The sequence below is a fragment of the Heterodontus francisci genome, chromosome 3, assembly GCF_036365525.1.
Source record: "Heterodontus francisci isolate sHetFra1 chromosome 3, sHetFra1.hap1, whole genome shotgun sequence".
NCBI classification, from domain to species: Eukaryota; Metazoa; Chordata; class Chondrichthyes; order Heterodontiformes; family Heterodontidae; genus Heterodontus; species Heterodontus francisci.
In genome coordinates, this window is record NC_090373.1 from 212,371,627 (window position 1) to 212,384,183 (window position 12,557).

The 12,557-nt window shown below is 48.7% G+C and overlaps 1 protein-coding gene across 2 annotated transcripts in view; it reads left to right on the forward strand.

Annotated features, from left to right (window-relative positions):
* si:ch211-126j24.1 (phosphofurin acidic cluster sorting protein 1) overlaps positions 1-12,557 on the forward strand; it is an 862,277-nt gene that overhangs the window by 383,795 nt on the left and 465,925 nt on the right. For both annotated transcript variants that reach the window (XM_068028323.1, XM_068028324.1), the window contains exon 12: positions 4,665-4,783. In XM_068028323.1, the coding sequence (XP_067884424.1) occupies positions 4,665-4,783 (119 nt within the window). The remainder of the gene's footprint in view (positions 1-4,664; positions 4,784-12,557) is intronic.

Here is a 12,557-nt window from a genome sequence, read left to right on the forward strand (position 1 = left end):
TCCCGAATTGACCTTGAGAAGGTGATGGTGAGCCACCTTATTCAACCACTGCAGTCAGTGTGGGGCTTATTATACTTTGATGTATTATACTTTGTTTGTTAGAACTGAGTGGAGCCCAAATTACATATTCAAGAGGGAATGAGTTATTCTTTTCAGAGAGACAGCATTACGACCAGGTGAGAAAGGTGTCTAGGGGACTTTTGCTGTCTTCACCTGGTCTTATCAGTCCAGACTGGCCAAGAGGGTGTGGGAAAATGGCGCACTGACACGGAACACAAAAGTCTGAGTGTATCAAGCCTGTGTCCTCAGTACCTTGCTCTATGGCAGCGAGGCCTGGACAACATATGTCAGCCAAGAGCGACGTCTCAATTCAATCCATCTTCGCTGCCTCCGGAGAATCCTTGGCATCAGGTGGCAGGACCGTATCTCCAACGCAGAAGTCCTCGAGGCAGCCAACATCCCCAGCATATTCGCCCTACTGAGCCAGTGGCGCTTGAGATGGCTTGGCCATGTGAGCCGCATGGAAGATGGCAGGATCCCCACGGACACATTGTACAGCGAGCTTGTCACTGGCATCAGACCCACTGGCTGTCCACGTCTCCGCTTTAAAGACATCTGCAAACGCGACATGAAGTCCTGCGACATTGACCACAAGTCGTGGGAGTCAGTTGCCAGTGATCGCCAGAGTTGGCGGACATCTGTAAAGGCGGGGCTAAAGTGAGGCGATTGAAGGGATTTAGCAGTTGGCAGGAAAAGAGACAGAGGTGTAAGGAGAGAGCCAACTATGTAACAGCCCCGACAACCAATTTTATCTGCAGCGCCTGTGGAAGAGTCTGTCACTCTAGAATTGGCCTTTATTGCCACTCCAGGCACTACTTCACAAACCACTGACCACCTCTAGGTGCTTACCCATTGTCTCTCAAGACAAGGAGGCCGAAGAAGAAGAGGATTGTAACGGTTTAATTTTAAACACACTGTTTTGAGTTCCCCCTTTGTGAATTCTTGTTCCCAGTTTTCCAATTATAAGGCAAAGAAATGAGTATAAACAGGCTTCCTGAGGTTTAAAGAAAGAAAGTGAAATTTATTAAACCTTAAATTTAAACTCTAATACGGTTCACGCCTCTGGATATATGACTAGCCCACGCTAGAATGCACATGCAATACACACATGCAAATAGGGACAGAAGAGAGCAGAAAAAATGCCCCTCCAGATCCTTCTTCCCCTTCACTTCCCTCTAACCCCACCCCTTCTGATCTGGCCCCTTGCCATGTATTCACTATACCCTCTGAATTCCCCCTCTCTGACACTGAACGTTCTGTAGTCAGCAAAGGTCTCAGTTTTATCCCCTTATGCCCCCATCTCAATCAGTTTCGCATTCGGCATGACGTTGAGCTCTTCTTCCATCGCCTCCGCCTCCAGGCTCACTTTTTTGACCAGGAGTCCTCCCCCCGATCAGCAGACCCATTCACCCACCTCCAGCATTCTCCCTGTACCTGGACCCCTCCCCCTGGCCTCTTAACCGCTCTTGATCTTTTCATTGAAAATTGTCGGCGAGACATTGGTCATCTCAATTTCTCTGCCTCTCTCAGTCACTGCAACCTGTCCCCCTCTGAACTTGAGGCACTCCGTTCTCTCAGGTCTAACCCCAACGTGGTCATCAAACCTGCAGACAAGGGTGGTGCTGTTGTTGTATGGCGTACCGACCTCTACCTTGCAGCGGCTCAGCGCCAACTTTCAGACACTTCTTCCTACCTCCCCCTGGGCCAGGACCCCACCACCAAACATCAAGTGACTGTCCACAGAACTGTCACTGACCTCATCTCCTCTGGGGATCTTCCCTCTACAGCTTCCAACCTCACAGTCCCACAACCCCAGACAACCCGCTTCTACCTTCTTCCCAAAATCCACAAACCTGACTGTCCCGGCAGACCCATTGTGTCAGCCTGCTCCTGCCCCACTGAACTTATTTCTTCTTATCTTGACTCTAACTTTTTTTCACTGGTCCAGTCTCTTCCCACCTACATCCGTGACTCTTCCGACGCCCTACGTCATTTTGACAATTTCCAGTTTCCTGGCCCTAACCGCCTCCTCTTCACCATGGACGTCCAATCTCTCTGCACCTCCAACCCCCACCAGGACGGTTTGAGGGCTCTCCGCTTCTTCCTTGAACAGAGGCCCACCCAGTCCCCATCCACCACCACCCTCCTCCGCCTGGCTGAACTTGTTCTCACATTGAACAACTTCTCCTTCAACTCCACTCCCTTCAAGTAAAAGGTGTTGCTATGGGTACCTGCATGGGTCCTAGTTATGCCTGTCTTTTTTTGGGATATGTGGAACATTCCTTGTTCCAGTCCTACTCAGGCCCCCTCCCCCAACTCTTTTTCCGGTACATTGATGACTGTATTGGTGCCGTTTCCTACTCCCGCCCTGAACTGGAAAACTTTATCAACTTTGCTTCTAATTTCCACCCTTCTCTCACCTTTAAATGGTCCATCCCTTCCCTTCCTCGACCTCTCTGTCTCCATCTCTGGGGATAGGTTGTCTACTAATATCCATTATAAGCCCATCGACTCCCAAAGCTACTTCAACTATACTTCTTCACACCCTGCCTCCTGTAAGGACTCCATTCCATTCTCCCAGTTTCTCCGTCTCCAAAGCATCTGCTCTGATGATGCTACCTTCCATGACAGCGCTTCTGATATGTCTTCCTTTTTCCTCAACCGAGAATTCCCCCCCACTGTGGTTGACAGGGCCCTCAACCGTGTCCGGCCCATTTCCCGCATCTCACCCCTCACCCCTTTCCCTCCCTCCCAGAACCGCGACAGGGTTCTCCTTGTCCTCACTTTCCACCCCATCAGCCTCCATATCCAAAGGATCATCCTCCGCCATTTCCGCCTCCTCCAGCGTGATGTCACTACCAAAGACATCTTCCCCTCCCTTCCCCTGTCAGTATTCCGAAGGGATCGTTCCCTCCGCGATACCATGGTCCACTCCTCCATTACCCCCACCACCTCGTCCCCTTCCCATGGCACCTTCCCCTGCAATCGCAGGAGGTGTAATACCTGCCCATTTACCTCCTCTCTCCTCACTATCCCAGGCCCCAAACACGCCTTTCAGGTGAAGCAGCGATTTACTTGTACTTCTTTTGATGTAGTATACTGTATTTACTGCTCACAATGTGGTCTTCTCTACATTGGGGAGACCAAACGCAGACTGGGTGACCGCTTTGCGGAACACCTCCGCTCAGTCCGAAAGCATGACTCCGAGCTTCTGGTTGCCGGCCATTTCAACACTTCCCCCCCTGCTCTCATGCTCACATCTCTGTCCTGGGATTGCTGCAGTGTTCCAGTGAACATCAACGCAAGCTCAAGGAACAGCATCTCATTTACTGATTAGGAACACTGCAGCCTGCCAGAATGAATATTGAGTTCAATAATTTCAGAGCATGACAGGCCCCCCATTTTACTTTTATTTTTAGTTATTTTTTCTTTTTTAAAAAATTTTTTTGTGTTTATTTTATTTTATTTTATCTTAGTTTGTTCAGTTTTGTTTCCACTGTGCCTACCCACTTTTTTCACGTTTGTACTTGCAGCTGTTCAGTTTTCAGTCCATTAACACCCTATCTGTTTTCATGCTTTATCTTTCAACACACTATTAACATATTGTTTGCTTTTGCTCCATGACCTTTTGGTTGGTTATTCTGTGTGACCTTGTCCTATCTATACCTTCTCCTTTGTTATCTCTTGCCCACCCCCACTTTACATGCTTAAAACCTTTCACATTTCTAATATTTGCCAGTTCTGAAGAATGGTCACTGACCTGAAATGTTAACTCTGCTTCTCTCTCCACAGATGCTGCCAGACCTGCTGAGTATTTCCTGCATTTCTTGTTTTTATTTCAGATTTCCAGCATCCACAGTATTTTGCTTTTATTTTACAGAAGAAAAATAACATGGATAGTTTGAGGCAATATCTTGTTACTGTTTTTCGAGCTCGCTGTAGTCCTTGATTGAAGATATGGTCTTGCGTTTCGTTGGGGCCCAGTATTCTTCTTAAACCCTGTTCATGTAGGAGACTTTTCTCTTTTTGAGTTTATGTGTCTTCAATGGTTTCCGAAGCTGGTGAGAGCGAGGTGAGGGCAGACAGGAGAGGTCTTTTCCAGTCCAGGAGCTAACAGTCGTCTAATTTCAAAATTCTGTTGGAGGTTCAAATTCAAAAAACTCCAATAGCCAGCATTGTTCCAACACTGTCTGTTACTATGCAAATGTCTTTCCAGTCGGGCTTGCAATTTTAAGTTTTAATGTGGCAAAATCATGTGTGCCTCAGTCTTGGCAGGTGGGAGGGCTTTGCCTGACAGACAGCAAGAAATGTGTACCCAGTCTGTGTGTACAGACACACAGTGCACACTGGGGTTCAGGTTGTGTGGATGGTGCGATCTGGAATGTGTGCACAGTTGAGTTCAGGTTGTGTGAACTGACTGGCTGTAGTAGATGGTGGGATCTGAAATGTGTACCCAGTCTGTGTGCACAGTTGGGTTCAGGTTGTGTGAATTGAGCAGTTGTAGTACATGGTGAGATCTGTGTCACATGGGCTATTGAAATAGTGGGTGGTAATTGCTGCAGAAACAACCTTGTTGGCAATTTGCATTTCTGATTACTCCATAGGAACTGGATGAAGAGGAAGTGATGGCTGGAGATGGGAATACCTGGGAAACATCTATTGAGAAACTGCCACCATTAGGGAAAATCACTAAAACCGAATCGCAAGTTATTGTATCTCCCAGGTAAGGAAATACCAACTCTGCAATGGGATAAGGCCATTCAGCCAATCAAACATTGATCTTTTATGATAAATCCAAATCCCACCATACACTTTCATTTATTCTCAGATCCCCCAAGCTCAGCATCTCTCCATATCCCTCAATCCCACCTTCTCCCCATATCCCCTAACCCCACCTTCACCCCATACCCCCCAACCTCACCTTCACCCCATACCCCCAACCTCACCTTCTCCCCATATCCCCTAACCCCAACTTCACCCCATACCCCCCAACCTCACCTTCTCTCCATATCCCCCAATCCCACCTTCTTTCCATATCCCCTAACACCACCTTCTCTCCATATCCCCTAACACCACCTTCTCTTCATATCCTCCTGACACCACCATCTCCCCATATCCCCCAATCCCACTTTCTCTCCATATTCCCTAACACCACCTTCTCTCCATATCCTCCTGACACCACCATATCCCCCAATCCCACCTTCTCCCCATATCCCACCTTCTCGCAATATCACCCAATCCCACCTTCTCTCCATATTCCCTAACACCTCCTTCTCTCCATATCCTCCAACACCACCTTCTCTCCATATCCTCCTGACACCACCATATCCCCCAATCCCACTTTCTCTCCATATTCCCTAACACCACCTTCTCTCCATATCCTCCTGACACCACCATCTCCCCATATCCCCCAATCCCACCTTCTCCCCATATCCCACCTTCTCCCCATATCCCCCAATCCCACCTTCTCCCCATATCCCACCTTCTCGCAATATCACCCAACCCCACCTTCTCTCCATATCCTCCAACACCACCTTCTCTCCATATCCTCCTGACACCACCATATCCCCCAATCCCACTTTCTCTCCATATTCCCTAACACCACCTTCTCTCCATATCCTCCTGACACCACCATCTCCCCATATCCCCCAATCCCACCTTCTCCCCATATCCCACCTTCTCCCCATATCCCCCAATCCCACCTTCTCTCCATATTCCCTAACACCACCTTCTCTCCATATCCTCCAACACCACATTCTCTCCATATCCTCCTAAAACCACCTTCTCCCCATATCCCCCAATCCCACCTTCTCTTCATATTCCCTAACACCACCTTCTCTCCATATCCTCCTGACAACTCCTTCTCTCCATATCTCCCAATCCCACCTTCTCCCCATATCTCCCAATCCCACCTTCTCTCCATATCCCCTAACACCACCTTCTCTCCATATCCTCCTGACACCGCCATCTCCCCATATCCCCCAATCCCACCTTCTTTCCATATCCTCCTAATACCACCTTTTCCCCATATCCCCCAATCCCACCTTCTCGCCATATCCCCGAACACCACCTTCTCTCCATATCCTCCTGACACCACCTTCTCCCCATATCCCCCAATTCCACCTTCTTCCCATATTCCCAACCAGCACCTTCTCTCCATATCCCCCTAGTCATATACATCACAGAAACAGGCCCTTTGGCTCATCGTGTCTGTGCCGGCCATCAAGCACCTATCTATTCTGATCCCATTTTCCAGCACTTGGCCCGTAGCCTGGTATGCTATGGCATTTCAAGTGCTCATCTAAATGCTTCTTAAATGTTGTGAGTGTTCCTGCCTCTACCACCCCTTCAGGAGTGTGTTCCAGATTCCAGCCACCCTCTGGGTGAAATTTTTTTACCTCTAAACCTCCTGCCCTGTACCTTAAATCTATACCCCCTGGATACTGATCCCTCCACTAGGGGAAAAAGTTTCTCCCTATCTATCCTGTCAATGCCCCTCATACTTTTATATACCTCAATCAAGCCCCCCTCAGCTTTCTCTACTCGAAGGAAAACAACCCTAGCCTATCCAGTCTCTCTTCATAGCTGAAATGTTCCATCCCAGGCAACATCCTAGTGAATCTCCTCTGCACCCTCTCCAATGCAATCACATCCTTCCTATAGTGCGGTGACCAGAACTGTACACAGTACTCCAGCTGTGGCCTAACTAGCATTTTATACAGCTCCATCATAACCTCCCTGCTCTTATATTCTATGCCTCGGCTTATAAAGGCAAGTATCCCATATGCCTTCCTAACCACCTTATCTACCTGTGCTGCTGCCTTCAGTGATCTATGAACAAGTACACCAAGGTGCCTCTGACCTTCTGTACTTCCTAGGGTCCTACCATCCTTTCCTTGTTAGTCCTCCCAAAATGCATAACCTCACACTTCTCAGGAGATTTATCCACTTTTAAGCCCGCTAAAACAGCTAATACTTCCTCCCTTTCGATGCTAATTTGTTCAAGTATATCACAATCCCCCTCTATGATCTCTACACCAACATCGTCCTTCTCCACAGTGAACACAGGTGAAAAGTAATCATTTAAAACCTTACCTATGTCCTCCGGCTCCACACACAGATTGCCACTTTGGTCCCTAATGGGCCCTACTCTTTCCCTGGTTATCCCCTTGCCCTTAATATACTTAGAAAATGCTTTGGGATTTTCCTTTATCTTGCTTGCCAGTGTTTTTTAATGCCTCCTCTTCGCTCTCCTAATTACTTTTTAAGTACCCCCCTACACTTTCTATACTCCTCTAGGGCCCCTGCTGTTTTCAACACTTTGTATCTGCCATAAGCCTCCTTTTTTTTCCTTATCCAATCCTGTATATCCCTTGACATCCAGGGTTCCCTGAACTTGTTGGTCCTATCCTTCACCTTTACGGGAACATGTTGGCCCTGAACTCTCACTGTTTCTTTTTTGAATGATTCCCACTGGTCTGATGTAGACTTTCCTAAAAGTAGCTGCTCCCAGTCCATTTTGGTCAGATCCTGTTTTATCATATTGAAATCAGCCTTCCCCCAATTCAGTACTTTTGCTTCCGGTCCCTCTTTGTCCTTTTCCATAACAACCTTAAATCTTACAGAGTTATGGTCACTATCCCCGAAATGCTCCCCCACTGACACTTCTACCACTTGTCCAGCTTCATTCCCTAGTATTAGGTCCAGTACCGCCCCTTCTCTTGTAAGATTTTCTACGTGCTGGCTCAAAAAGCTCTCCTGTATGCACTTTAGGAATTCCGCCCCCTTTAAGCCTTTTGCACTAAGACTATCCCAGTTGATATTGGGGAAGTTGAAATCCCCTACTATTATTACCCGATTATTTTTATACCTCTCTGAGATATGCCTACATATCTGCTCTATCTCTCCCTGACTATTTGGAGGCCTGTAGTACACTCCCAGCCAAGTGATTGCCCCCATTTTGTTTTTAAGTTCTACCCATATGGCCTCATGTGAGGAACCTTGTAAGATATCATCCCTCCTTTCTGCAGTAATTGACTCCTTAATATACAGTGCAAAAGCACCTCCTCTTTTACCCCCTCCCGTCACACCTGAGGATTCTACACCCTGGAATATTGAGCTGCCAGTCCTGTCCTTCCCTCAACCATGTCTCTGTGATAGCAATAATATCATATTCCCACATGTTCAGCAATGTCCTCAATTCATCTGCCTTACTAGTAAGACTCCTTGTCTTAAAATAGATACAATCCAGTCTTTCATTATTCTCTCGTTCCTTAACAGGTCTATATTTGCTCTGCCTTCCAAATTGACTCAATTTCTCTTCTATATTTGACTGTACCTCCACTCTGTATCCCATCCCCTGCCAAATTAGTTTAAACCCCCTCCCCCCCCTCCCACCCCGCAACATCACCAGCAAACCTCCCAGCAAGGATATTGTTCCGGTTCAGGTGCAACCTGTCCAACTTGTACAGATCCCACCTTCACCAGAAACAGACCCAGTGATCCAGGAAACTAAAACCCTCCCTCCTGCACTATCTCCTCAGTCACGCATTCATCTGCTCTATCCTATTCCTATACTCACTAGCAAGTGGCACCGGGAGTAATTCAGAGATTACAACCTTTGAGGTCCTTTTTAATCTGCTACCTAGCTCCCTAAATTCTTGTTGCAGGACCTCATCCCTCTTTCTACCTATGTCGTTGGTACCAGTGTATACCACAACCTCTGACTGTTCACCCTCCCCTTTCAGAACATCCTGCAGCTGCTCCGTGACATCCTTGACTCGAGCACCAGGGAGGCAACATAACATCCTGGAGTCACGTTTGCAGCCACAGAAACGCCAATCTGAATCATTTACAATAGAATCCCCTATCACCATAGCTCTCCCATTCTTCTTCCTCCCTTCCAGTGCAGCTGAGCCACCCTTGGTACCATGAACTTGGTTCTTGCTGCTTTCCCCTGAGCTATGTCCCCCAACAGTACCCAAAGCAGTATATCTGTCAGAGAGGGGGATGGCCACAGGGGACTCCTGCACTACCTGCCTTCCTCTACTCTGTCTGGTGGTCACCCATTCCCTTCCTGCCTTTGCAGCATTTGCCTGCGGTGTGACCACCTCGCTAAGTGTGCTATCCACGATGATCTCAGCATCGCCGATGCTCCACAGTGAGTCGACCTGCAGCTCCATAATGCGGGTAGCCAGTAGCTGCAGATGGATACACTTCCTGCACACATGGTGGTCAGGGACACTGGAAGCGTCCCTGATTTCCCACATAGCGCAGGAGGAGCAGATCACGGGTACGAGATCTCCTGCCATGACTTACCTTTAAATTACTTTGTTTCTTCCTTTAATTAAAAAATACTAATTACGCTAGAAGCCTTGTTCTATTTCATAACACTACCCACGACAATCTAAAGTCCTTAATAAATTCCACTAATTAAAAAAAAACACACTTTGTTAGTCCTAACCTTATTACTTATACGATAGGTGACAACATCTTCTCCCCATATCCTTCAACCCCACCTTCTCCCCATATCCTTCAACCCCACCTTCTCCCCATATCCCTCAACCTCACCTTCTCCCCAAATCCCTCAACCCCGCCTTCTCCCCAAATCCCTCAACCCCGCCTTCTCCCCAAATCCCTCAACCCCACCTTCTCCCCATATCCCTCAACCTCACCTTCTCCCCATATCCTTCAACCCCACCTTCTCCCCAAATCCCTCAACCCCACCTTCTCCCCAAATCCTTCAACCCCACCTTCTCCCCATATCCCTCAACCTCACCTTCTCCCCAAATCCCTCAACCCCACCTTCTCCCCAAATCCCTCAACCCCACCTTCTCCCCAAATCCCTCAACCCCACCTTCTCCCCATATCCCTCAACCTCACCTTCTCCCCAAATCCCTCAACCCCGCCTTCTCCCCAAATCCCTCAACCCCACCTTCTCCCCATATCCCTCAACCTCACCTTCTCCCCATATCCCTCAACCTCACCTTCTCCCCAAATCCTTCAACCCCACCTTCTCCCCAAATCCTTCAACCCCACCTTCTCCCCAAATCCTTCAACCCCACCTTCTCCCCATATCCCTCAACCTCACCTTCTCCCCAAATCCCTCAACCTCACCTTCTCCCCAAATATCTCAACCCCGCCTTCTCCCCAAATCCCTCAACCTCACCTTCTCCCCAAATCCCTCAACCTCACCTTCTCCCCAAATCCCTCAACCTCACCTTCTCCCCAAATCCCTCAACTCCGCCTTCTCCCCAAATCCCTCAACCCCACCATCTCCCCATATCCTTCAACCCCACCTTCTCCCCATATCCCTCAACCTCACCTTCTCCCCAAATCCCTCAACCTCACCTTCTCCCCATATCCCTCAACCCCACCTTCTCCCCATATCCCTCAACCTCACCTCCCCATATCCCTCAACCCCGCCTTCTCCCCATATCCCTCAACCTCACCTTCTCCCCAAATCCCTCAACCTCACCTCCCCATATCCCTCAACCCCACCTTCTCCCCATATCCCTCAACCTCACCTTCTCCCCATATCCCTCAACCCCGCCTTCTCCCCATATCCCTCAACCCCACCTTCTCCCCATATCCCTCAACCCCACCTTCTCCCCATATCCCTCAACCTCACCTTCTCCCCAAATCCCTCAACCTCACCTTCTCCCCATATCCCTCAACCCCACCTTCTCCCCATATCCCTCAACCTCGCCTTCTCCCCATATCCCTCAACCTCACCTTCTCCCCAAATCCCTCAACCTCACCTTCTCCCCATATCCCTCAACCCCACCTTCTCCCCATATCCCTCAACCCCACCTTCTCCCCATATCCCTCAACCTCACCTTCTCCCCAAATCCCTCAACCTCACCTTCTCCCCATATCCCTCAACCCCGCCTTCTCCCCATATCCCTCAACCTCGCCTTCTCCCCATATCCCTCAACCCCGCCTTCTCCCCATATCCCTCAACCCTGCCTTCTCCCCATATCCCTCAACCCTGCCTTCTCCCCATATCCCTCAACCCCGCCTTCTCCCCATATCCCTCAACCCCACCTTTTCCCCTTATCCCTCAACCTCACCTCCCCATATCCCTCAAACTCACCTCCCCATATCCCTCAACCTCATCTCCCCATATCCCCCAGCCCCAACTTGTCCCCATATCCCCCCAGCTAACCATATCCAAGTCAGAGGTAACCTGATTGTAGCTTTTCTCAAGCCTCAGAGAATTCCATCCCGTGTCACCCTTTACCTCCAATTCCTTGACCCCTTTATCCTAACTCTTAATCCCAGATGTGAAGCCTTGTCAAACATTTTTCAAACTGTAATTCCCTGTCCACAAAGGTAAAAATACAGCAGCAGATTAGTTAACCAATCCTCCTAGTTAACCAATACTGCTCTTCAGTATTGGGTTGTCCAAGCTTTTTGTCTTTGTTGGTTACAGCGAGTTAACATCTGTAGCACTTAAAGTAGCCAGAAGCACTGCACAAAGAATAGCCGAGCACTGTGCAAATGGCTACGCAGTCGTATTCAGCTGGCCTCCGACATCAGAAACATCAGAGGAATGCATGATGGCATGAAGAGAGCTTTTGGGCCAACCATCAAGAAGATCGCCCCCACTCAAGTCTAAATCTGGGGAAACGATCACTGACCAACGCAAGCAAATGGACTGCTGTGTGGAGCACTACCTAGAACTGTACTCCAGGGACAATGTTGTCACTGATAACACCCTCAATGCAGCCCAGTCTCTGCCAGTCATGGATGGGCTGGCTGAACAGCTAACAAAATCGGAACTCAGTGATGCCATTGATTCTCTAGCCAGTGGAAAAGCCCCTGGAAAGGATGGCATTACCCCTGAAATAATCAAGAGTGCCAAGTCTGCTATACTCTCAGCACTCCATAAACTGCTTTGCCTGTGCTGGGATGAGGGAGCAGTACCACAGGACATGCGTGATGCCAATATCATCACCCTCTCTAAGAACAAGGGTGACTGCAGTGACTGCAACAACTACCATGGAATCTTCCTGCTCAGCATAGTGGGAAAAGTCTTCGCTCGAGTCATTTTAAACAGACTCCAGAGGCTGGCTGAGCATGTCTACCCTGAGGCACAGTGCGGCTTTCGAGCAGAGAGATCCACCATTGACATGCTGTTCTCCCTTCGCCAGCTACAGAAGAAATGCCGTGAACAACAGATGCCCCTCTACGTTGCTTTCATTGATCCCACCAAAGCCTTTGACCTCGTCAGCAGACGTGGTCTCTTCAGACTACTAGCAAAGATTGGATGTCCACCAAAGCTACTAAGTATCATCACCTCATTCCATGACAATATGAAAGGCACAATTCAGCATAGCGGTGCCTCATCAGACCCCTTTCCTATCCTGAGTGGCGTGAAACAGGGCTGTGTTCTCGCACCTACACTGTTTGGGATCTTCTTCTCACTGCTGCTCTCACATGCGTTCAAGTCTTCAGAAGAAGGAATTTTATCCACACAAGATCAGATGGCAGGT